A 23688-nucleotide genomic window follows, 5' to 3' on the forward strand; every position below is an offset into this window, starting at 1 on the left:
AAGTTTTTAGTTTATGAAGAGAATTGGGCTTCTACATTGCATTTTCTTTGTAGACGATCACTTCTACTTGTTTATTTACAGTACATGATGAGAGAAAAGCGAAAAAACGTGAAGACAAAAAGATGAATATATTAAAAATAATACAATGAGAATTCCCTTTTTATATCAAACAAACAAAATACTTTCTTCATTTCTTTATGACTTTAGTGAAGGTAAATTTTTGATACAAAATTTGCCGGATGAAAGAAAGAAACTTGCTCATAAGAAATCATCAACATATATTTAGTTAGTTAAAGCTAAAATCTAAAAAATATATGCTCAAATTGATTACATTTGATGTAGAATCTCGAATCTAAATAATAATGCTTGCTTTTTAGGCCTTGGTGTTGTTTTTTAAGAATAACGATGCCTGTCTTTCGTTAAGCTCAATTGCGTCAAATAGTTTGGTTGCCTAGCCACTTTACCATAGATCACTGTTGGTCGGTAAGCGTTTGTTTACACTGTTCGACGCGTAGTCGCCTGTTGTCCTTTACCATTCAATTGCAATACCTTTGCTTGTAGAAAATTTGTCAAAAAGCTCATGTGTGAAAGAGAACTATTGAAATCGGTAAAAAGCAATGATTTGTTTTTGGGAATCTGCTAGCTGGATCATTGGTTTAATCGGTCTTTAGATTTCTTGAACTTTTTGTTTGATTATTTCACTCCGACAACCATAAGTACTTGAAAACTCTATGAATTTACCTTCATCAATTCCCAACAGGATTATTTTTTTTAGAGAAACGTGACGATATTGGTTTGTTTACTTTACCCAAATTCAATTTGTGATTTAATTTCCTCATATTAGGCTAGGGGCAACACCTTCTATACTCCTTTTTTGTGTGCATATATGCGGTTTTTCAATCATTCAACCATACGGTTCAGTACAGGGACGGACCTCTATGTTTCGAGTTCTCTACATTGAAGTTAACAAAGCTATAACGAACACTTAAATTTATTGTTTGATGACACACAGTGAAGCAGATTCTGGTGAATAGAACGTTTCATTTCGTTATATAACCTGTGTAGATCTGGTTTGCCAGGATCTTTCGTCGGCATTTGCTACCCAAAATCCTAAATGGAGTAGAAACAAAGAAACTTTTCCACTGTTTACGTCTATATTAAGAACAAAATTATGAATGTATCTTACGATTGCTCAATTTAAAAAGGAAAAGCAATTCTTCTGCCTTTACAATGCTACTGTTTCTAATGGCACTAACAAGGTGCACTGTTAGCAGGAGGATTAGAAGCAACTAAACTAACTCATTTTAAGTATACCACGTGTATTTTCATACTTTAAACTTTCGTTAAATTCATCTCATGGTGACGGAACGACACAAAAAAAATTTGATTCAAATTTACGTTGAGCAGTCACAGTGTTTCGAGGCATATCGTAACAAACTTAAGCCTGACCTACAGGAAACGTCTGAATTGTAAAAAAACAAGACAGAACGGTTTTGACGAAAAGAGCAAGACCAAAAGATTTGAATTTATAATGGGTTAGTGAGTAATTGTTATGATGGATTGTTAACAAAGAAAAGGTCCAAAAAGGGTTTGTTAGCGCCTGAAACGTTTGTTTTAACGCTATTCAGAATACGAAAATGAGCCTCACCGCCTTCTTGGGTGATGAGCAATTTGGCTCGACTAGCTGGGCTGACGACGTTGATGATTTGCCTTCTTTGCGTAAGTATTATTGGTTTTGAAGAAACATTGGGTGGATCCTTCCTTCGAATGCAGGAGGGGTCAAAAGGAAAGAGAACGTTTCCTTTTCTAAAGGATAGCATCAAGTTAACCACTTTTTATTCTAGCTCAAGAACGTCTTGGCTTCCGTAATAGCCCTTCTGTTGCAGAAGCTCCTTCTTCTACTTACGAACCAGCCGGCAGGCCTATGGCAGGCGAGGGTCGCCGCGACATGGGCTTTCAACGCGAAGCCGTGCCCATTCCCACAGAGCCTCCTTTCACCGCTTACGTCGGCAACTTGAGCTTTGACTTGACGGAAGCCGATATTGCCGACTTCTTTGGTGAAGGTGTCACCAGCGTCCGCCTTGTCACTGACCCCATGACTGAGCGCTCTCGTGGCTTTGGCTACGTCGAATTTGAGACTGCCGACCTTTTGAGCTCCGCTATGGCTTTATCTGGTGAAAACCTTATGGGACGTGCTATTCGTATTACTGTCGCAGAGCCTCGTCGTGCTGCTGCTCCTCGTGATGATCGTACTTCCGGAGACTGGGTTCGTCGTGGTCCTCTTCCTCCTCCCGAACGCAGAGACAGTGGTTCCCGTGATGGCTTCATGAAACGCCGCGCTGTACGTGATCCTGCACTTGAAAGCCCTCGTGAGAGTCCCCGTGAGGAGCGTGATTGGGTTCGTCGCGGTCCTATGCCCTCTCGTGACCCTAGCACGCGTCCTCGTCTTAACTTGAAGCCTCGTTCTGCTGCGAATGAACAATCGGAGGTTTCTTCGACAACCTCAAATCCCCCTACGAAGCCTAAGTCCGATCCTTTCGGTGGTGCTAAGCCAGTTGACAATACTCCAGTGCTCAAGCGCGTTGAAGAAAAGCTTGCTAAGCGCACTCAGACCGTCCGTCGTGACAGTGCAACTTCTACTAACGATGCTCCTAGCGAGAAGAAAGAAGGCGATTCCGTAGAAACTGTTGCTGAACAACTATCAGAGGTTAAAGTAACTGATCAAAAGGAGCCACCTGTGAATACTGAAGCTGAAGCACCAAATACTGTGGAAGCTGCCCCTGTTGCCGAAGGAGAAGATGAAGGTTGGACAAAAATAGGAAAGGGTCGTAAGTTTTAGACAAGCCATTTTTTTGGTTCCTTTTTGATATAATATTGGAAGTAATGATCATAACTTGTTTCTGGTTTCTGAATTAAAATACAATTGTTTCGTTGATCAATTTGACATTCACCGGCGTAATATATACCTGACTGTATGATGCATTTCGAGTTTTTGTTGAATTTACTTCATTTTCAATCTACGTAACGACAGCAGATAGAGAAACCATTTTGAACTGTCAAATTTTATACAAAAGGACATTTAACATTTCCATAACAGCATGAAAGATAAAATGCTCTTACAGATCAATTCTATTACTTGAATGTACTAATGAATCGGCTACTACTACTACTATATACAACACAAGAGCAGCTTCTAGATCTAAAGTAAGTATATATTTGTGATTTCATAAAATGAAATTAATGATCTAAATTCGGAATCATTAAAAAATCGAATTATTTGTATATTGGCTCTCGCTTTTTCCATAAGATTGTACGCTTATATGGAATAGAAGATGAGGGACACGAATCTAGAATAACAGTATGCTCATTTATTCGCCAACTCCTTAGTTCTTTAATTTGCTTTATCTGTTATTCATTTTTAGCTTCCAGTCCTTGGAGGATTATTCAACAAAAATGACCACTAAGTGACTTGAACACTTGACTTCAAGATTTGGAATCTCACACTCTACCAACTGAGTTAAGCGGCCTTCTCTGTAGGTAATAGAAATAGCAGCTATATATTCAAGTACTCGGAGTTCAATAATAAATTTGCAAATCATTAAAAGACAGAAATCTTTTTACCAAATTAAGAAAAAGATGAGAGTAAAGCGAGTTTTACTGAAAATTTAGTAATACGTATGAGTTCAGTTAATTTGTTGTTTTAGCTAAAGCATCCAAACGGAACAGCTTTCCAAAGAATAAGTAGCATGCGAACAATGATTAAAGTCTTACATCTACTAAAACATTTTACTTGGAAATTGTTAGCAGCATTACTCTCCAAAGAGCCGAGCCAACATATCTTATTCTTTATTCGTATACATACAGAAAGGAGCGAAACGTGATTCCATTGATTACATAGATAAAATTTTTAAGTAAAGAAGTTGGTCACCTACATCAAGAACCCAAAATGTATAAACGAATCTTCCACATGCTCATTGAAAATATGGAACGAATTTCTTGTACAGTACAAGCATAAACCAGGAGAAATTAATAAAACAGCTAAAAAAGAGTTTCCAAAAGATTTACAAAGATCAGGTGCGCATAAGAAAACAATAAGAACTTGTAAATCCAATTAGAAAGCGCAGATCCTTAGAAGAGAATGTTTTTTATCGTAGATCGAAACGCGTAAAAGATGCTTAATCACGAGGCTTAGAAAATTCACAACGAAGAATCAAGTTGTTCCAACCAAATCCGTCCAAACGGTCACGAGCACGAATGGCACATTCTCTATCATAGTAGCTGACAAAAGCAAAGCCCTTGGCACGTCCAGTTTCCTTGTCCTTTGCCAAATATACACGTTGGATACCACCAAACCGGCGGAACAAGTCACGAAGTTCTTCTTCACGGGTATCATCCGAAAGATTGGTAACACGGAGAGTTGCACTATCATCACGCTCACGCTTGAACATAGAGTCACCTCCTTCACGGGTAGAAGTACCACGCATATGTGGAGGAAGGTAGCGCTTCTCACCCAATGCACCAGTGATTCTGTTGGTAGCGGGAGTAGTCTCCAAAGGAGGTTCATCAACGGGCCCAATAATGCTCTTATAAGGGCACTGAGCAGTAAAATGGCTGCCTTTACAAGCACGGCAACGTACAACAGATCCACTCTTGGCCTTGACCTTGGCAGTTGCCAAAGCAGCCTCTTCCTGTTCTTCTTCCTTCGAAGTAGTCCATCCAAGTTGAAGGCGTAATTGAACGTTTTCTCCGACACTGGTTGTTCTGGTGTCTACACCACCGGCCTTGCCTGCTTCTTGTCCAAACTTTTCCCATTTCTTTCTCTCAGCGACAGCATGCTGTACGCGTTCGGTGACAACGGTTTTCTTAATTACTCTCGTAACCTTAACCTTTTTGCCGTTGTCGTCCAGGCGGAACTCAATCATGGTCTTGGTGCCATCTGGGTTGTCAAAAGTTTGAATGGATGGCAAAGAACTACCGTATTCCTCTTCATCTGCCCAATCCAATGATCTGTTGCTATGTTAGTAAAAAATGCGCTCATTCTCTAGTAACTTACGATGTATTCATTTTGAATAGAGAATAAAGGGGTATGGGTAAAATACAAAGTCCGTTGCTTCGAAATTTTGTCAAGAAATAAAGAGGCGTACAGTAAAGCGAAGCTTCATATAACGCACCGCACAGTATCGGTATATGAGATACAGACAAAAGCTGTCCTCTCTATACTTTCAGTGTAGATAGAAGTTTGAAACGCGTTAGATGAGCGATGCTAAAAACAAGCTGTTCAGGAAAGCGATTTCCAGAGTATACAAATTACAAAAATTACCTTGAATCATTACTCGTAGCTAAGTTCACACTTACAACTCTTTTCTAGAATCTCACGAAAAATATCTTATATTTAGTAAAGCAATATGAACTAGCTTCATATTTCACTAGAAAAAAGAACGGTTTCGTACAAGCTTCGTAGCTTCAAAACAAAATAAAAAAAAACCGATTTATATTTATGAATCCAAAGTCTTCAGAAATTCATCCCTGCACAAACAAACAGTCCACTATAAACATTAACACGCATTATTACAACCTGAAAATAATCATTTAAACCTAAAATCATAGCATTCGTTCATAGAGAATCAATGTTTACTCAGCATAAGCTTCGTCAACATCTTTGCTAAAGCTTTCTATAATTTTACGACGCTGAAGCTTTTGAGCAGCTGTCACAAAACCATTTTCTGGGGTAAATTCAATAGGGACAAGGACAACATTTTGAACAAGTTCAATATTCGCAAAATGTTGAGAACGACCAATCTTCAAAAGATCTTCCAAAACCAAATGACGCACCTTCTTGTTCTTACAAATATCCTCCCAAGAGGTGTTTTCGTCAACACCAGCTTTCTCCACGGCTAATTTATGGACAGTGGTTTCGTTGGGGACGATAACGGCAATAGGCTTAACCTTCGATTGATCAGCATAAACGCAAATGTTGGCAACAAGAGAACTAGAACGATATCGAGATTCCAGCTTCTCTAAGGCGATGTATTCACCGTTTTGGGTCTTCACAAGGTTCTTTTTACGGTCAATAATTTTTAGTAATCCATGAGGCGTCAATTCTCCAACATCACCCGTCATGAACCAACCATCCTTGCTAAAGCTCTCTTTATTTTCTTGGTCACGGTTCAAATAACCCTTTGTCAAAGAAGGTCCACGAAGCAAAATCTCACCACGAGGAGGGTTGGAGTTTACGTAGTAAGAACCCTCTTCACAGTCAATCAGCTTCAGTTCTGTACAAGGCAAAATGACACCGGCGGAGTCATCAACGTTGAAGGTAGAAGGAACCTCAATCATGGCAGCGGCACTGACCTCAGTCAATCCATAACCGATCAAAACAGGACAAAGAACGACACTCAAAAACTTTTTCGTATCAGGATTCAAGGCTGAACCACCTGACAATACATATCGCAAGCGACCTCCGGTACCGGCAGTGCGAATTTTATTAAAGACAGCAGCATCTAAGAATGAACTACCGGGTATACCATGTCGCATCAAGCTAAGCTTAGTATGGTAAGCAGCCCAGAAAACAGATTTTTTGACAGAGGAAGCAGCATCCAACTTGCTGGCTATACCCTTACGGACCATTTCCCAAACGGCAGGGACACCAACCATAATAGTAGGTCGGAAAGAAAGGATATCACCATGGCAGTTTCTGCAGTTCGTATCAGTCAAGGTACGAACACCGGCGTAACCAATTGTACCACCCCAAGCCAAACATAAGTTTTCAAAAGCAAATTCTAGAATGTGCGCCAATGGAAGATATGCCAACAGATAATCTTTAGAGGTAACTTCAGGAATGATCTTGCAAACAGCACTTATTAAAGCTACCATATTTCTGTGGGTCAACAATACACCTTTCGGAAGGCCAGTACTACCAGAAGTGTACATAGTGCAACAAAGATCATCAGGAGAAGGGGGTTCAGGAGTAGCGGGTTCCGAAAAAGACTCGAGCTCATTATAGGAAATTAGCTTAATGTCTGCACGAGATTGCTTCAGGGCTTCAATGTCTTCAGATTTAGCTTTACCACGATAAATAATGTAATGCAAGTTGACTTCCTTCAAAGGATTGACAAGGCTTCCCAAGAGATTGGCTTCCGTGAAGATAGCATGAACGTCAGTTTCCCGTAAAGAATGCAAAAGACCTTCTTCACCCAAAGTCTCATAGGCTGTAACAATGGACATTGACTGAGACATAGCAGCATGAGCCATCATGAGCCAGCAACTGGTGGTAGAAGCATACAGTTCTAATTTGTCACCTGCTTTCAAACCAAACTTGCGCAAGCCACCAGCAAGTCGCATGGTCTTTTCATAGAATTGGTTAAAGCTAAGGTACTTGTAGTCAGAAAGCTCAAAGTACGACCACTTTTTGGGGATCTCTTTCTTTTCATTATTTACAACCTTCGTAATCATCTTCTCTTCAACATGCTCCTTAATCAAATCACGATATCCAACAGCGTCGTTATCTCCATATCGTTTAACAGCATTTGCTAAAACATCATACAAAGTCTTTGTCTTGTCGTCTAATGTCGTAGTCAATTCCTTTACTGAATTCACATTCCGAACAATTCCTGTTTCATGGGGTTTCGCTTCAGTGATGGCTATGTTTTCAAGTTAATTACTTATTCAGTAAACACTGTTTCTCCATAAACTTGCAATTGACGTAACATGTTGATGGATTCAAGTGCTTGTTTATGACTTCCAGGGTTACTTACGTTTTCCTTGAACTTTCATTTTTAATAAAAGTTGTTTTCGAAACACTCAAATCAAAAACCAAAGGTTCGTTTTTGATAGTTTTAGCTGTTTGTTGTTGGTAAATTCCTAAATTACTTCATACAGTGACTTAAGAAGTCCCCTTTTTGGTCCCACGGTGCATATATGTTGGTATCTTAGAAAGCAAACCAACAAAAGCATTGGAGTATGTAGATCATTATGTAATGAACGAAAAAGCTAATTAACGAAAGTATCTTTCTGCGTTAATAAACAATAAATAAATAAATAAATAAGTGAGTCATTTGTTATGACGGAAAATTGAATTGCATTCCTTTCTACATGCAATAAAAGGAATTTCTTTCTTTTTTTAAACATCTTGAACCATTTTTTAGATTTTAGTTTTAAATTATACCAAGAATAGCCAACATTATAAACAGGTACTTATGATATCCGAATCTATTTGGCAAGTACAGCAGGAAACGAGATTTATTAAGATCAATCCATCTATCCATTCATACCATATCATCAGTTAACGAGTTGTTCTTTTCTATTTCTTATAATTTCGCCGTCTCTTGAAAGGAGCTATGATGACAATGCGATGCCCTTTGATCGCGGTGAAAGTACCCTTCTGCGATACATAGACGTCCAATCCTGTAAATGAGCACGCAAGCGAGGCATTTCAGAAGAAGCACAATGCTGGGAAAAAGTTTCCAAAAATTTCATCTTCTCTTCTTGGCCAATTGTACCTTGTGGAAGTTGATCCAATACACTCGTCAAGTACTGAATGCAAAGACTAGCATTCTCCATGCATATTAAACGAATTAAAGGAATTAAGACCGCAGAAGCATCGGACACATTGTTACGAGGAAAAATAAACGCCATTCCATTAAATAAAATGCTGAACATTGGTTGAGAATTATTCAGCACTAGCAAACGTAATTTTTTTATAAGTGATTCTGAAACCGGCTCAGAAAGAGTATATGGAGGTGTGCTTAAGGCAAACGATACGAGATCCTGTAAATAAACCAAAACACTGCAAAGAGCTTCGTCTTGATTCACTTGTAAAGAAACTAATGATGCATGAATTAAAGGCTCCAACATCTCACTCATAAATACCCGTTGAGGATTTGCCAAAAGTGCATCCATCATAAATCGGAAGAAATCATCAATTACATCGGGTATTTCTTTTGGTGATTTCTTAGTCATATAATAAAACATATTTGTGCATTGTCTTTCTACAAAACCCCAAACAGACGTTTGGGTCTGCTCATTCATTTCAATGATGCCAAACTCCCGAACGCATGCTCCACTTACCCACAGAAAACAGCCAAACTGTGTACTTTCGAAACCTTTCACCAGGGTTTCTGCAATAGAAGGCAGCAGGACTATAGCTTTTTCTCGAAAAGTCATGATAACATTCTTCAAAAGCTTGCAGATTCGCTCACAGACTAACGCACTAGGAACTATGTCCATCGTTCTAGCCACGACTGGCCATATGTCCAAGCAAAGTTGAATAGTAGGATGAATACCTTGTGAGGAACTAAGGGGATAGACAATTGAAAAAAAGATAATAAGTATATCAACTTCATCAGCTAGCGCTTCAATCTCTGGTTCTGTGTGTCCTGTTTTGGTTTGGCTCAACGCAATTTTCTGCAAAGAAGGAGCAATAAAACTGTGTATTGATTGATAGGTATTCGTAATAGGCTGGATAGCAGCAATGCGCGCTAAGCCCTCTGCAATCTCGAGAACAGACTGAGCATCAAGCGACTCTCTCATGCTGAGATAAAAAGAATGTAATTGAGGAAGATGATTTACAAGATGTTCCCGGCAGTCAGAACAAAAATGCTTCATCGCTTGAGCGGCAGCACTTTGAACTTCTTTACATGGAATTTGGAATCCCTCAGCAATATAATTCAATTGCATTTCCAAATATTCCGGATGCTGTGCGGTCCATTCAGTATATCTGCCCACGAACAAAATTGCAGCATAACGTACTTTATTGTTTTGAGGAAGCTTGGGAAGAAACCTCAGCAAGTGAACAATAACTTTGTCTTCATCATTTGGGACCATACGGCCCATAGCACGTAAAGCGAATAAAGGAGCTTCAATATCTTGCCAAAAGTAAGGAAGTCCTGATTCCTTTGCATCAAGAGTTTCTAAAAGTTTTGTAGAAACTTTAAGTAGACAAGGAGTGACTCCTGCGACAGCACAGCAATCTTTCAAAACATCACCCATTTCATGACGGAAAGCACGAAACCGGTCCTCAGACTCACGATCATCAAAGAAAACTTCAGCTTGAGCCATTTGTTCATTGAGAAGATGATTATCCGCTCGTGGATAATGCAAATGGCTAACCACAATACCAACCAACTCCAAAAAGAGTGGTGCATAGATAGCACGTGCTTGAGCATACGCTTCCAGTTCCAACATCTGTTTCAAATCCCACCAGAAAGCGAACGTGAATTTGATAGCCTCCAATTCTTCATCGTTCGCACATATTTGTACAACGGATTCTACCAATGGGAGAAATTCATTGGGCATTCGGGCCATTAAGACGACCCAAGATTCCCCTGCCTCCGTGAAAAGGCGACCAATTGCACGAAAGGCATCCGGGTCATCTTTATGAGCGAAAATGCTTGGACGAAGCTGTAGTAAACGAGGATAAAGCATCATAATCATTTCCATCGATTCATCTACTTCCCTTGTTTCGTTAAAGTTAGCGCAGAGAAATTCGACTGCATCGTCAATGAGCATATCGTCATCTACAGACCGAAAAGCCAATTCTATCAACGGAGATGCAAGAACTTTGTCGAGAGGTATTTCGCGAAGCCAGGATGTCAAACTGGTCAATACTAGGTTCAAATCAACATTAGAGGTTCCATCAGCATGTGTATTGCAATTCACATATTGTAAAAGTAATTCTAAAACAGCGGGTCCATTATCCCGCAACAGTTCGTCTATACGAGTGCAAAGCTCTTCCCAAGTCAAAGATGTTTTTCGTGGATCAGCTGCTTCTTCCGGCAAAACAGACAAGAATTGCAGGATGCAGCGACCTGAGGGATCATGACTGCTGCAAGCCTGGAAGACATCATTGATTACATTATGCCACTCTGTCATATGCAAAGCAATTGCGGCCATACAGACAGCGAATGATATCAAGAGTGGCCTTGGGCTATCTTTAGAGGAAACGAAAAGTTGCAACATAGAGTCCCGCAATTCGGCATGAACCGTTTTTGGTAGTTGATGAAAGTCATACACAATCTTCTGCCGTAGTGTTTGTGCAGCAAAGAGTTTTGATTCAATCGTACTTTCAGCGGTATTCAAAATTTGAAAACATACTTGCCAAGCTGCAGCCTATAATTAAAATTCAAGTTAGCAAAAATTGTTACGTAAATAACTTATCTGACTCTTACGCTTTTTTGAAACTCTTCCAAGTAGGTATTCGCTTGTAACTTTTGATTGCGATCCGCACTCGCATAGAGGGTTGTTAAAGCATTATGTAACTCTTCCATGAGGAAAGCTGAAACGCTTTTGTTAAGGTAATTTGGTTGATTCCATTTACAAAAACGCGTTCTGGTTATTTACCATACTACGTCTATGGATAACGAGTGTGTTAGGGGGCACAAGAAGCTATTACGAATCAGACAGAAATCGTTAACCTGTAAACAAACTTGGGAAAGCAAAAAAAAATTTAAAGGTTTTTATTCGTATGCAATAAGGATCATATATTTTAAATGATTCTCAACTTTTTAATCAGCTCTCTTTACGAATGAAGAGCTGTAGAACGGCTTTTCTTTTTTTTTTCTGGATAAGTGAGTTCGCATGCTCACTCGTACTTGATTCACCATACGATTCATACTCAAAACAATATTTTGTTGAAAATGAACAGCTAAATACTTTCAACATCTTCTTCGTCCCCCGTTAAAACTTCGACGCTTCCAATCTGTGTAAGAAAATATCGGTGCAGATTAGATGTGAAGAAACAGCTCGTTCGCTCAAAGGCTTCTACAACTTTATTCTTCCCTTAAAGAAGAGAAATAAAATCTTCATCTTATGTAGTTCTTAGTTTATGCGATTTTGGATACTTTGGTAGTCAATTTTGACTTTTGGTCCATTTAATAAACATCTTAAAGGATGTTCCATTTCACATTTATTATTGGCATTGAGAAAGAAATCAGGGACTGATATACTTATTCATTCTTCACCTCCAGACAGTGGTCAGCACTCCTTGCTTGGTTTTCGGATTTTATAAAATTTCACTTATTCTTTAAGTAAGGCGAACCGTAGCAATGCTGGCGAGAAAATTGATCTTTTGTTTGTTAGTTTAACTTCCTTTATTTACGCTAATATATGCACTCATCAGTCGACGAACTTGTGAAGAAAGGTAGCAAATCCTAGGACAATATCCTGGATGAACTGAGATTATAATAAAGTAGCTTTGAAGCATTGAACTCTCTTTATATATTATTTCAACGACTATTCCAACCTTCAGCATTCTGTCTCCATCTCATGAAGCATTATATAGAGGAACACCAAAACAAGCAGCACACGGTAAAACCATTGTCATCATAAAATATAAGATTCATTCTCTTCACCTTTTAGAGATAATAATCCTAAAAGTATTTCGTACCAACCCCTGTTTCGTAGATACGCTACTTGGACACTACCAATACCTTGAAGGACGCAGGTAATTTCATATTTTCGGGTTTACAGGGAAAAAAAACATTCAAGATGTCGGGACGTGTTCAAAAGGTTATGATTCCTCCTATTGTACGTTGAAAGAAATAGCAAATTTTGTTGTCTAACGGCGGTTTCCAGAATTTTGTATTCAAGTTGTTACAACAACATACCCCAGTTCAGATATGGCTTTTTGAACAAGTAGATTTACGAATTGAAGGACAGATTCGGGTATGTATGATTCTGATATTGGAGAAGTTGCGCTTCCAACTGTAACGTTGAGCGATATTTGACACGTCGTTTCGCGCAATTATCTGCCGAAAACATAGATGTACTCTTTACTGATATATAATTAGGGATTCGATGAATTTATGAACATTATCTTAGATGACGCCGTTCAGATTGATGCGAAACAGAATCGACGTGACCTTGGTAAGTTATGCAGAGTGGTTTCTGGGATTTCAAGGAAAGTAAGGCTTGTTGACAAAGAACCGAAAAGGAAAAGAGAATTAATGAATCAAAGAAAGCCATATGGTAGTCTAGTCCCCCCAAAATTTCTCTTGCGGCACTCTGTTTTTGATTTGTGTGTATTCTAGACACTTTACGACTAAACGAGTGTCTTTATGAATGATTACTAATCTACGGCCTCCAACGCTTTCCATATTCAAAATCCCGCAGAAACCCAAAATTTATTGATTGATTAATGAATGCAATTAACTAACACTAAACGTCAAGGTCGAATTTTACTCAAAGGTGACAATATTACGCTTATTCGAGCAATCTAATCTTTTTCCTTTTTACTTGACTTTTTGTGTTTTTTCTTCTTATCCTTTTCTTTTTCCTTATCCTCTTTTCCTTTTTCCTTTTTCTCTCGTGATCTCTTTTTACCTTCGGATCGCTCTTCCTTCTTTTCTTCTGTAGATTGCTGTTCAGTGCTTGTAGGTTCCGTAACGCTTGTAGAAGGTACTGCTTCTTTCGTAGACGGTGTAGTATCTACAGCTCCAATAGGTCTGAAATGTTGTTTTAAATTCTTGATTTGAGGGATCTTTCCATCAGCATCATCAGTTGTTTGTTCCTTTTCCTTGGGTTTTCCATTCAAAAGTAATCTAGGTGTCTCTGATACGACGAAGCCCGTTCTTATTTCGCTGGTAGAGTATGTGCCCTTTTCATCAGGTACAAACAAACGTACAGATCCTAAAGATTCTTGACGCAGCTGAAAAGATTCTGCTGTAGACGAGCTTGCGGCTATCGAAGGCTTTTGTCCCAAGTTCATTTCAGTTATATCTTCTAATGCCATTTTAGGAGGTAAACGAACCAAAAACACACCGGATTCCTGATCTAATCCCTCTTTTGATACTACAGCTTCACCTTCAGCACGAACATACTCGTTTAAAGAATCCGAATCATGGTTTTCGGTAGACTTGGGTTGATCGACTTCTTTGCCATTTTTTCCACTCGAAACCTCGGGAGAATGAGAAGACGCTTCCTCTGCACTGGACACTTCTGATTCCTCCTCAGAGCTGTGGTCGCTCGCCAATTCACTTAGTTTCGCCATGTCCAGTCGAGTGGTGGTGACTCTAGTGAAATTTGTAGAACTTGAATTTGTGGTTTTGTGAAGTATTGTCAGGTCACGCTCAAAGTAACGATTCAAAGGTAACAGAAAGTAAACACATATGAATGTTTTTTTGCTGAGCTGGAAAAAAAGATATTAAGAATGAAAGAATAAATAGCTAGTTCACGGTAAATAAAAATAGTCGCCTATCAATTGATCAATTGTATCAGTAATGGATACTCAAAAACAATTTCTGTAAGTGTTTACTGTATCATCAAATAGAGGTAAACTTGCGACGATAACCGAATTCGACTACTATATCTCAAAAAATATTAAACTTGATCTGTTTATTCGTTTGAAATTCCATACAATGAATCTCTGGAACATACACTACGAACGAATGTCATTTTGAATGGACCTGTTTGCCAACAGGGTAAACATACATTAAACAGTTTTTAAACACAAGAAAAGAGGACTATTCACAGAAGCTTTCGAGCAAGCGACCGAACTTTTAAGTCAAAGGCTTGTGACTTGATGGGTTCATTAGGTTGATAAAAAGGACTCATAATCGTCTTGATATATAGCTCATGAAGTTCCTGGAAAAAAGTTTTAATGCTATCAGAGCTTTGTGCCTGATGAAGGAGCATAAACTTCATATCTAGAATGAGAGTTAATTGTCAGAAACGCCTTTTCCTTCTTTAACTTTTTCTAACAAATTGCTTGCATGATTTGACAGTTTTGAAGAAACTGGATACTTACTGGACGGGGTAATATAGGCAGAAACGTACATCTCGTGAAATTGGTCAATAGAACGGACATAACTAGTGGAGCTCCATTAGAGACTGATAACTTCCATAAAAATAAACATACAATGCATTACTAGTCCATTGTACTTGTTCTACAAGGTCTAAACTTGCATGTACAATAAATTGATTCAGGTGTGCGCCCAAGCCCTAATATGAAAGCGTCAGTCATGAAGGACCATTTTATAAAATCAATATTACCTTGTCTTGCTTTTCAGTTCCTCCTCCCATTTCCAATTCATACACTGGATTGTCCTTAGTTCCAATAACGGCTACATAGGCTGCCATATTCATGTTATCGTTGGTAATGGAAAACGCATGGTTTTATGAGGTTCTGAAGCTTGGAATGACCAGTCCGTTATTCATGCTCTTCAAAAGTTGAGACAGAACAAAAGAACTTTTGTTGATTGCTTTTATTAATCGCCAAATTACGTGGAATATCCTATCATATACGATTTTATCAAGCGTTTTTCAGCTTTACGAGCCCATGATTACACCTGGGAAAAAAAACTTAATTCTATACATATATTCAAAAAATTCCATTCAATCAAATACCTTAATATCCCAAGAAATTAAAAAGCCACAGAACAGCCCTTAAAAAAATTAGAGCCATTGTATTTTATAGTAGACTGTTTTCCCATCCATATTTTTTCTTTCTTTATCATACATCCAGTTTTCCAAAATTGAATTTCCAAAAAAAAAATTTTTTGAATTTGAATTCCAAAAGAGTAAGTAATATGCCAAAACAATCCATAAGCACAAAAGCTTTTGGTGAAAAACAAGATTCATGAGGATGACCTTTATTTTCTGATAGGTGAAAAAGAAAAGCAAGCCATACGCTTTATTGCATGGGGTCGTCTTTGCTATTACCAGCATCTTGCTCAGTTTCAAATAACTGCACAGAAGCATTCTTTTTAGTATAAACACCCAATAATTTGACCTTGAACTCGGCAGCTGTGACACCAAATAACTTCAAAAGACGGGTCTGACGACTATCAAGCTCTTGTCCTTCTGTGCAAAGGGTAAAGTCGGCGAGTAAAGTAACGACACCATTTTTTAACATAGTAGGCATACCCAATTGGCGCACTTGAGGCTCCAAAGTATGAGCCAAGGGAACATCGTCTTCAACTGGAATCTGTCCACCCCTGGAGTATACTGGGCCAGCAGGAATGATATGAGTGAAAGGAGCAACTGTACCGGCACGAGCAAAATCATTTTGGACGAAAGACTCGAAATAGCCAGTTACGTCTTCGGGTTTGTTATTGGTGAAGAGCAAGCCCACCGTTCCATGAAGGAGTTTAGAAAGTTTACTAACATTCTCGGCATGTTCCTCTTCAGCGGTATATCCCAATGCCTTTCCCATGACCTTGGTTTTACCCATATATATACGGCTGTCCTTCCAGTCATCACGAACACGCTTCAAGTAAGTGTTACGCATATTGGCAACATCGAATACCCACATCTACATAGAGTTAGCATCCTTTTCTTGTTTCAAAGACTCAGAAATTTTTCTATGATATTTCTACAAAAAAAAAATCCATTTCCTTTCGGGCTTGCTACCATTCAATGTGCAGCAACCAATTTTTCCTTCTTCCACACACTTCATTTCTCCAATTTAAAACACTATTGTTCCATAAAAACGGATTGAAATATCATCAAAGGTTTGTTTTGCCTTTCATCCTCCTTGTTTACTTACATAGTCAAACTTGTCTAAAGATTCTTGAATGCCAGTATACAGCATTGCTTTACCTTCATGACCTTTTTTATCGGTCTGTGAAAGGGTAACGACCTTTGACCTCCTAGATCTGGGCATTTTTTAGTATTTGTCTAAATAAGCTGGTATTGGCAGAGGTGAAACTTTTCACACCTATGAAATTTACACTTCCTTCTTTTTCTTGATGACTATCTGCCTGACCCTTACCTTTACCCTCGGAAGGACCGAGCACATCCCGGTATTACCCGGAGAGCCCGAAAGTAAACAAAACCTTGAATTTTTGAATTTGAAGTTTTTTTATTTTTTATAAAGAAAAACGGTTATATTTTATTAGGAAATATTGTGACTCATCTACCATTTTTTGCTAAATTAGGATTTCTTACTTGAATACAGATGGATCCTCAGGAAAAAAACAAATTCTGGGAAATTTTTCGTAGCCTACATCCAGAAGGCGGCTATGTTTCAGGAGAAAAAGCTTGCAGTATCCTTCAAAGTAGTCGACTCGGCAATGACAAGCTAGCCAAGCTTTGGGATTTGGTCGGTAGGTACTGCTACAGTGAATGGATGGATGATAACTCATTCACGAACGTCTGCAATTCGAAGGGCTAACATTTTATTTTATTTAAGATATTGATGAAGATGGACAACTGGATTTTGATGAATTTAGCATTGCTATGAAGATTACTTTTAACATCATTAACGGGGTACAATTCGTAAAACAAAATGAGACGTGTTGCTAACAGTCTTTAGATATACCATGATGTTCCTCCAGAAATTCCGGATGAGCTAGTCCCTCCTTCCAAACAACACTTAATAGCTGCCCGTGAAGCCCTCCAAGGAAGCGATGAGGTGAACGTTGCTTCTCAAGAGATAGATGATCCAGAAGACGATATTCTAAAAGATGGGTTTGACTGGTATATGCCACCTTCTGATAGAATGCGCTATACCGATGTATATAGCTCACATTCCGATAAGTATGGCGCTGTTTCGTACAACTCTTTTGCTCCCGTTTACGAACATCTAGGGATCCCTCGCTCACAAATCATGAAAGCATGGAATCTAGTCAATCCTCAAAAAGCAGAAACCATTGACAAAGATCAATGTCTCGTATTTTTACATATCCTCACTCAACGTTCCCAAGGGTTCCGAATCCCCAAGGACGTTCCTTTCGGTCTTCGCGCAAGTTTTAAGAAAGGAAATATCGACTACAATCTTCAAGCTAACGACCCATCGCATACTATGCGAGAGTCGCAGAGCGTAGGTTCCACGTTGACAATTCAGCGTCCTAGAAGCGATTTAGAGACTCCAAAAGACGTAAATGACTCTGACTGGGAAATTGTTGGACTACGAAATGAGCTAGCTACTTTAGAACAAAAGATCACAAAGTTACAGAGAGAAGTTGATGAGAGCAGCATTCTCCAAAGTCGCTCTCAGCTTGTACGAAGAGATTTATTGAAACTTTTAGATTACAAGTACGGCGTATTGGCCGACCTAAAGGCCGGAGGCTTACGTCCCGATTATTCTTTAATTGAGCGTAACTTGGAAAGATTAGAGCAACAAACTGCTCTTTTACAGCAACACTTAGAGGGAAAGAAGAAAGATATACTGACTTTAGAAGAAAACCTACCAGGGCGTTAGTACTTTAACGGATGATTTACAGTTTTCTTGTAAGCAATTAGACTATTGCTTACATCTTTAATTTATGAAAATTTTATGTGTACGATAGAATGTGACCTTCGTTGATTAGTTCGATTTCATGCTTTATTAGCTCAGAAGCTTTATAAAAACCCTTTTTTGTCTAATCAATCAAAGGGGAAAAAAGCCGTATGTAAGAGAAAAAAAAATTTGTATAAAAAACAAACTTGACCATACGGAAATTACTATTATAAATAAAGAAAGAAAAAATTCATTACAACAAAGAAAAAGGAATCATAAGCGACATTAAGCAGTCCTGTAAGCACTATCGTCGTCTGGAAAACAAACGCTTGGAAGCCCAGCCAACCAATGCGGCGGCAGAAACAACTGCACCTGCTACAACTGCAATTCCAATGTATCCTTCCGTTGTGACAGCGTTATACAAAAGAGACTTTAACTTCAATGCTTGAGGGTTAGAGGGATCCTTCGCAAGCAGCATGTTCAAATACCGACGTGATTCTTCATATTGCTTCATTTTGTACTGCGTTAGCGCTATGTAGTACAAAGACTCCAAACGACGTTCAGCAAAGTCTCTGTATATGGTACAAAACAGAGTGAGACCTTGTTGTACTTGCTGAAGATCTTCAGAGCAAACGAGAGCCCATGCCAAATTGAACTTGGTTTGTAACGTTATCAAAGGATGTTCTGACTCATATTGCTCTTTGATTTGCAGAAATTCCTCAACAGGAATAGGCTTCTGAATAGCAGTAGGTTCTGGCAAATTCATACTACTTAGTCTAATTAGGGAATTGGTTTAAATTCGAAAATTGTAAGAAAACTAGGGAATCAAAAGAAAAACCGTAGAAACAAACAATGCCCGCCCTTCTTGGATGTAGAGAGAAAGACTAGAGTTTGTTTACAAGGAAAACGGTACAAGACAAGCTGCTCTGAAAGTATAATGAAACAGAAAAAGAATAACCAAATTCAGAGAACTCAATCACAATTGATATTACGAGCAAAAATTTAAAGACCGGGCCAAAGTTTTATCCAAGAATTCAATTCAATTACAAAACTTGCTTTCCTCTTTGAATTAAATATATATATATATAGGATTATTTTTACTTTTCGTCTGCAAAGGGAAGAAACCAGGTTCACTTTCCTCCCATTATGTACGAACCTGTCTTTGCGTTGCAGTTTGTCCTTAGCCAAGAATAAGCAAATATAGCAAAGCCTCCCTAAACATAGTGCTACTAACAACAAGTACGGTGCTTGTCTGCTAGTTCCTTCTACCATAAACAAACCCAGAGGGAGCATTTGAGATCGTTTTAACCGGTTTTCTTAGATTCTTGTTTATTTCTGATTTTCTTTTCTGTTCCGAAAAAACCAATTTTCCAATTTCACCTTCTATAATAAAACTCTGAATTTTACTGCTTTCAACTATGGAACAGGTGGGAAAACTCTTTTTATGAAAAGCAGAATTGTTGTTCTAACAAAAATGTTTTAGCTGGCAACTCAGATTCAAGAGAAGGCCATAGATTCGCAACAACAATTGCGATCGATTTTATTGCAAGTAACGGCTAAAGAACGCTCTTGTAGAATCAAGGAATTGGCAAAGAAAGAATTAGATGTCGTTGGAAAAGATGCTGCCGTCTACGGCGGTGTTGGAAAAATGTATGTTGTTTGTATTCTTCTGGGGGGTAATGGCAATTTGGGGACAGATTATCTCAGGATTCTACGGCTCCTTTTCCTTTGTTTCTTCTTCTTGTACTAACTTTCCTACCATAGGTTTATTCGTACGGATCTGGATTCGGTTCGTAAAACCATAGATGCAGAAATTAGCAGTTTACAACAAGAACTTGACGCTTTACGAAAGAAGAAAGACTATCACGAAACTACTGCAGTGAATGCCAATTCTCATTTACAAAAAATAAAAGAATCTGTCCGTTAATATTTTCTATGTTGTTCCTTGTGTTTGTGCTTTGCGATTTCTCTTCGACTTAATAAATTACTTTCGCGTCGCGTCGTGTCGCGTCATGCCGAAACAAACTTTGTGACTGTTTCTTTCATCAATACAAAAACGTTCAAATTAGTTCTACTAGCTCTAAGAATTTTTGGAACAGGTAAGTTGTTTAAAAAATTGCAGATAGAAGTTGGATTTTTTTTATTTTACATAAAAAGAAAGAAAAAAAAACTAAATTCTTTGATGATTTGAAAATGCATAGTTCACGCTGAGCTTATTATGCTGATCCTTATTCATTGATTTGCACGTCAGTCTGAGAGTTTGGATCAACTTCTTTTGCTTTTCTTTTTCCCTTTTTTTCAAAATGCTAACACTATTTAGAAGTAAATAGATTGGTTAATATTTTGTAACTGAATGTACTTACACATTGCAATGAAATGAGTTTGAAAGAAAATATCATATTGAAAGCGCTGATAAGCCGTGAAAGACATTTTAATGCTGAATTTTGCAATCTTGTGTAAATTTACTACTCCGTTTAGACAAATAAAACATCCTACTGAAAGCCAGATTGATATCGACAAGCATCCTGTATTCATTATACAAACATGTACATACAAATAAAAATAAAATCACAAATATAAAGTAAAAAGATAAAACCACCGCATTGTATATAACGATTTCCTGTAATCTTTCAATTTCACATCAAGTAAGTATATTAAAACATCTACGGTTTTGTAAGAGGTGTTAACGGCCCTATAGAAAATGCAGGTGGCATAGTATGTGATGATTTAGTGGAAGAAGCAGAAGCAGGTGAAGGCGGAGAGGCAGATAACAAATTATTCACGCTCAAACGAGAGGATGATGATATCTTGCGTATTCGACGGTTAGAAGAAATACGAACGGGTCCAACGTTGGAAGCGTTAGATGGTTTCGCTCCTGTACTAACATTCGACAATGCACTTAAAGAAGCAGACGACGGGGTCCTGGATACCGCTGCTGAAGAAGGTGTTGAGGAGGACAGCGAGTTTGGATCACACTCCAGAGGAGGAATTACGGGAGGCTGGGAAGGACGAAGAGAAAGAGATCGGATAGAAGGTAACTGCACAAAAGACGTATCAGAATCGGCCGCTCTCATCTTTGGAGAATGTGCGGGAGTCATTAAAGGTGTAACATCGGGTGTAGGACTAAAGCTTCTGATTGAGAATGTAGGACTACTTGGAGCAGTGCTACATGGAGAGCCAGGCCTTGAACGACGTTGATATCGATAATGATTGAAATCAGAACCACTAAAGGGCTCTTCTTCACCATTTCCAGAAACACTGGGACGAGAATAAGGAAGATAATTATAATGAGCGTATCGCAAGGAAGGAGGAGCATGCGAGCTAGGCACAAGACTATACATCGAATGTAGTGATGTGCTACTACTCGATCTTGGTGGCAGATACGGTGTATGCGAGGATGCTCCGGAATAGAAGGAGCTATTAGGTTGTTTTAACGGTGGACCGTTCACGAAAGCACGGTTTGAAGCCGGAGCACCGTGACTTGGAGATGAGTCTGAAGAAGACGGAGGCAGGTTTCCCAGAGGATTTGAAAACTTGCTAGGGGAGGTAAGATTGGATAATGACGGCAAAGATGAGGAGGAAGGATCGGGTATTGCTTGTTTGGGAGACGAATTATAAATGGCATTAGGTGCGCCAGCAGCTGAATCAAGTTGGTTAGCGGCAGCTGAAGCCAATATATACATTTCATTCATGGAGGACAAGTTCGTGTCAGATTCTGATTTTTGAGGGACAGAAGAGGAATGAACATCTGCACAATTGGCTCGGAGGGAATCAAAAGCAGAGGCCGCAGGACGATTATAAACAGGAACGCCTACAGGCTGGTGTGTAGTGTTATATGTAGGAACGAAAGCGTGCTGGGGCTGAGTAGATGCTGAAGAGGCAACCGGGAAAGGGTAAGGGAAGGCGACGGGGAGACTGGATACCGGATTGGAGACGGGGGCATAAGTTACACCAATTTGAGGAATAGCAGGATTATAGGGTTGTGTGTTTGGCATGGGTACACTAGTTGAATTGTTATTGGAATGATTAAAGGAGGCAATGGAGGAAGGATCAGACTGATTCACCGGGGTTGGCTCAAATGGTTTTACATTTATGGAATTGGCCATAGCATTATTTCTGCGAGAGTTGCCATTGGTGTGAATGCGAGCATGGCGTGTTAGTTCGTCACTTCGAGAAAAGCGTTTAAAACAACCAGGAAAAGTACAGGCATGGGGCTTCTCACCAGTATGGGTCCGAATATGTCGAGTCTGATGTTCCAACCGATAAAATGCTTTCGAACAAAGTGGACACTTGTAGGGGCGCGGTGCATCAGGATTTTTCACATTCGGGCGCGCATATTTGTTTGTAGTAGAGTGTGCATTATAGTTGGGCGAAGAAGACGAAGCCGCAACGCTGGCCGATTCGTCAGCGGTATTTGAGGGGTTATTGGACATTTTATGGTCAATATAGAAAAGAAATTAAAACAAAAAGGACAAGGAACCAGTTAATAAATTAACGAATAGGAGAAAGCAAAATGGGTAGAAGAGGATAAAATAAAAAAGAGAAAGCGAATTGAAGAGAAAGATACCAACGAACCAAAGGTAAAACGGAAAGATTGCAAATTAGAAACAAAAATACGCAACGCAAACAGGAGAGTTGGTACAAAGAGACAAGAGGGATGGATAGTCGGATGGATAAATCTAAGAAAACGTCTATGGAAAAAAGGGAAATAATCAAAAAAGAAAAAAGGGGAGAAGGAGAAGGAAAACCAAAATAAAAGATATAAAAGATAAAAAAGAAAAATTAAATAAACCAATTAAATACCAACAGAAGGGCACCGAGGAGAAATAAAACTCAATTCAAAAACAAAAATCTTAAAACCCGGGAAGAGAAACACGACAAGAAAATAAACTCAAGAAAATTTCGCTTTAACAAGTAAATATGGATACAAAATTTAAATAAACGGTAAGAAAAGAAAGAGAACTTAACTTGGTGATCCTTGATGAACGGATGAAACCCAATGAATCAAAATGAAAGGCGTCAAAATGAGTATAAACGCAGCAAGAACCGAGAACTTCTCTATATATGTATATAAATATATAAAAAAGATGAAATCACGACAAAGAGTATGTCAATACGCCCTTGTCTTGTCTAGTTCACAAAAATTTTACACTGGCAGTATCGACAATACTACCGTGTCAAAAATCCGAATGGCACGATGAAAAACAGAGAAGGTTAAGGAAAAAGAGAAATTTAACCTTTAAGAATGTTGTTAGTAAAGAAAATTCTTTCTTCTAGGGATTCTCATCCGTAAACTTCTAATGTACCCAATGCTTGCTAATTCTTGGAAAAAGGGAGTAGTCGGGGAGTCGATCCTAATATATATGAGAGAATTAGGCTACGTAGCTTTCTGCAGACACCCTAATGGTTAAGAGACAAATGGGTAAAAGCGGAGAAGCAAATAGGCTTTAAGCAGAACGATGGCTCTTGAAGTGGCGATTCCATACGAGCATCCCATAGAGCAAAAGAGGACAAGAATAATAAGGTACCATGTG

The 23688-nt window shown here is 38.7% G+C and overlaps 12 protein-coding genes and 1 non-coding gene across 13 annotated transcripts; 4 read left to right on the forward strand and 9 right to left on the reverse strand.

Moving 5' to 3' along the window:
* Positions 1-517: 517 nt before the first annotated feature.
* Positions 518-3257, forward strand: SPOG_04669 (transaltion initiation factor). The gene is made up of 4 exons (XM_013167360.1): positions 518-1535; positions 1578-1588; positions 1629-1719; positions 1845-3257. The coding sequence occupies exons 1-4, from the start codon at positions 1532-1534 to the stop codon at positions 2837-2839; spliced, it is 1101 nt and encodes a 366-aa protein (XP_013022814.1). The 5' UTR covers positions 518-1531; the 3' UTR covers positions 2840-3257.
* Positions 3258-3454: 197 nt separating this feature from the next.
* Positions 3455-3527, reverse strand: SPOG_16201. Its single transcript has one exon. It is a non-coding gene; the product is annotated as a tRNA-Trp (tRNA).
* Positions 3528-3784: 257 nt separating this feature from the next.
* On the reverse strand, positions 3785-5270 carry SPOG_04670 (translation initiation factor eIF3g). Its single transcript, XM_013167361.1, has 2 exons — positions 5054-5270; positions 3785-5007 (listed from the first exon to the last, which is right to left on the reverse strand). Exons 1-2 carry the CDS (start codon positions 5062-5064, stop codon positions 4176-4178), a joined length of 843 nt encoding a protein of 280 aa, XP_013022815.1. The 5' UTR covers positions 5065-5270; the 3' UTR covers positions 3785-4175.
* Positions 5271-5396: 126 nt separating this feature from the next.
* SPOG_04671 (long-chain-fatty-acid-CoA ligase Lcf1) lies at positions 5397-7968 on the reverse strand. Its single transcript, XM_013167362.1, has 2 exons — positions 7755-7968; positions 5397-7640 (listed from the first exon to the last, which is right to left on the reverse strand). Exons 1-2 carry the CDS (start codon positions 7771-7773, stop codon positions 5632-5634), a joined length of 2028 nt encoding a protein of 675 aa, XP_013022816.1. The 5' UTR covers positions 7774-7968; the 3' UTR covers positions 5397-5631.
* Positions 7904-11335, reverse strand: SPOG_04672 (karyopherin). Its single transcript, XM_013167363.1, has 2 exons — positions 11166-11335; positions 7904-11106 (listed from the first exon to the last, which is right to left on the reverse strand). Exons 1-2 carry the CDS (start codon positions 11262-11264, stop codon positions 8335-8337), a joined length of 2871 nt encoding a protein of 956 aa, XP_013022817.1. The 5' UTR covers positions 11265-11335; the 3' UTR covers positions 7904-8334.
* A 1148-nt stretch (positions 11336-12483) lies between these two features.
* Positions 12484-13025, forward strand: SPOG_04673 (Sm snRNP core protein Sme1; the record flags this gene model as incomplete). The annotated part of the gene is made up of 3 exons (XM_013167364.1): positions 12484-12522; positions 12571-12660; positions 12786-13025. 3 exons carry the CDS (start codon positions 12484-12486, stop codon positions 13023-13025), a joined length of 369 nt encoding a protein of 122 aa, XP_013022818.1.
* A 74-nt stretch (positions 13026-13099) lies between these two features.
* SPOG_04674 (DNA-directed RNA polymerase I complex subunit Rpa34) lies at positions 13100-14010 on the reverse strand. Its single transcript, XM_013167365.1, has one exon. The coding sequence runs from the start codon at positions 13982-13984 to the stop codon at positions 13211-13213; it is 774 nt and encodes a 257-aa protein (XP_013022819.1). The 5' UTR covers positions 13985-14010; the 3' UTR covers positions 13100-13210.
* A 27-nt stretch (positions 14011-14037) lies between these two features.
* SPOG_04675 (TRAPP complex subunit Trs20) lies at positions 14038-15218 on the reverse strand. The gene is made up of 4 exons (XM_013167366.1): positions 14986-15218; positions 14852-14934; positions 14741-14802; positions 14038-14639 (listed from the first exon to the last, which is right to left on the reverse strand). The coding sequence occupies exons 1-4, from the start codon at positions 15076-15078 to the stop codon at positions 14461-14463; spliced, it is 417 nt and encodes a 138-aa protein (XP_013022820.1). The 5' UTR covers positions 15079-15218; the 3' UTR covers positions 14038-14460.
* A 110-nt stretch (positions 15219-15328) lies between these two features.
* On the reverse strand, positions 15329-16635 carry SPOG_04676 (ribosome assembly protein). Its single transcript, XM_013167367.1, has 2 exons — positions 16481-16635; positions 15329-16246 (listed from the first exon to the last, which is right to left on the reverse strand). Exons 1-2 carry the CDS (start codon positions 16595-16597, stop codon positions 15626-15628), a joined length of 738 nt encoding a protein of 245 aa, XP_013022821.1. The 5' UTR covers positions 16598-16635; the 3' UTR covers positions 15329-15625.
* Positions 16636-16808: 173 nt separating this feature from the next.
* Positions 16809-19439, forward strand: SPOG_04677 (actin cortical patch component End3). The gene is made up of 3 exons (XM_013167368.1): positions 16809-17039; positions 17126-17202; positions 17249-19439. Exons 1-3 carry the CDS (start codon positions 16892-16894, stop codon positions 18134-18136), a joined length of 1113 nt encoding a protein of 370 aa, XP_013022822.1. The 5' UTR covers positions 16809-16891; the 3' UTR covers positions 18137-19439.
* SPOG_04678 (fission protein Fis1) lies at positions 16816-20124 on the reverse strand. The gene is made up of 2 exons (XM_013167369.1): positions 18190-20124; positions 16816-18121 (listed from the first exon to the last, which is right to left on the reverse strand). The coding sequence occupies exon 1, from the start codon at positions 18918-18920 to the stop codon at positions 18459-18461; it is 462 nt and encodes a 153-aa protein (XP_013022823.1). The 5' UTR covers positions 18921-20124; the 3' UTR covers positions 16816-18121; positions 18190-18458.
* Positions 19388-20775, forward strand: SPOG_04679 (prefoldin subunit 1). The gene is made up of 4 exons (XM_013167370.1): positions 19388-19581; positions 19638-19804; positions 19919-20253; positions 20475-20775. Exons 1-3 carry the CDS (start codon positions 19573-19575, stop codon positions 20079-20081), a joined length of 339 nt encoding a protein of 112 aa, XP_013022824.1. The 5' UTR covers positions 19388-19572; the 3' UTR covers positions 20082-20253; positions 20475-20775.
* Positions 20751-22587, reverse strand: SPOG_04680 (transcription factor Scr1; the record flags this gene model as incomplete). Its single annotated transcript, XM_013167371.1, has 1 exon — positions 20751-22587. One exon carries the CDS (start codon positions 22585-22587, stop codon positions 20818-20820), a length of 1770 nt encoding a protein of 589 aa, XP_013022825.1. The 3' UTR covers positions 20751-20817.
* Between the last annotated feature and the right edge of the window lie 1101 nt (positions 22588-23688).

This window comes from Schizosaccharomyces cryophilus (genome assembly GCF_000004155.1).
Source record: "Schizosaccharomyces cryophilus OY26 unplaced genomic scaffold supercont4.2, whole genome shotgun sequence".
Lineage (NCBI taxonomy): Eukaryota > Fungi > Ascomycota > Schizosaccharomycetes > Schizosaccharomycetales > Schizosaccharomycetaceae > Schizosaccharomyces > Schizosaccharomyces cryophilus.

Coding starts and splice junctions, on each gene's coding strand:
- SPOG_04669 (XM_013167360.1), top strand. Junction 1,720..1,844: donor TGATGATTTGCCTTCTTTGC/GTAAGTATTATT, acceptor TTTTTATTCTAG/CTCAAGAACGTCTTGGCTTC.
- SPOG_04672 (XM_013167363.1), bottom strand. CDS start 11,264: ATGGAAGAGTTACATAATGCTTTAACAACCCTCTATGCGAGTGCGGAT. Junction 11,107..11,165: donor TGGAAGAGTTTCAAAAAAGC/GTAAGAGTCAGA, acceptor TTTTAATTATAG/GCTGCAGCTTGGCAAGTATG.
- SPOG_04674 (XM_013167365.1), bottom strand. CDS start 13,984: ATGGCGAAACTAAGTGAATTGGCGAGCGACCACAGCTCTGAGGAGGAA.
- SPOG_04675 (XM_013167366.1), bottom strand. CDS start 15,078: ATGAATATGGCAGCCTATGTAGCCGTTATTGGAACTAAGGACAATCCA. Junction 14,935..14,985: donor GAACTGAAAAGCAAGACAAG/GTAATATTGATT, acceptor CTTTCATATTAG/GGCTTGGGCGCACACCTGAA. Junction 14,640..14,740: donor TGCCTATATTACCCCGTCCA/GTAAGTATCCAG, acceptor CTCTCATTCTAG/ATATGAAGTTTATGCTCCTT.
- SPOG_04676 (XM_013167367.1), bottom strand. CDS start 16,597: ATGCCCAGATCTAGGAGGTCAAAGGTCGTTACCCTTTCACAGACCGAT. Junction 16,247..16,480: donor CTTTAGACAAGTTTGACTAT/GTAAGTAAACAA, acceptor AACTCTATGTAG/ATGTGGGTATTCGATGTTGC.
- SPOG_04677 (XM_013167368.1), top strand. CDS start 16,892: ATGGATCCTCAGGAAAAAAACAAATTCTGGGAAATTTTTCGTAGCCTA. Junction 17,040..17,125: donor CAAGCTTTGGGATTTGGTCG/GTAGGTACTGCT, acceptor ATTTTATTTAAG/ATATTGATGAAGATGGACAA. Junction 17,203..17,248: donor CTTTTAACATCATTAACGGG/GTACAATTCGTA, acceptor AACAGTCTTTAG/ATATACCATGATGTTCCTCC.
- SPOG_04678 (XM_013167369.1), bottom strand. CDS start 18,920: ATGAATTTGCCAGAACCTACTGCTATTCAGAAGCCTATTCCTGTTGAG.
- SPOG_04679 (XM_013167370.1), top strand. Junction 19,805..19,918: donor TACGGCGGTGTTGGAAAAAT/GTATGTTGTTTG, acceptor TTCCTACCATAG/GTTTATTCGTACGGATCTGG.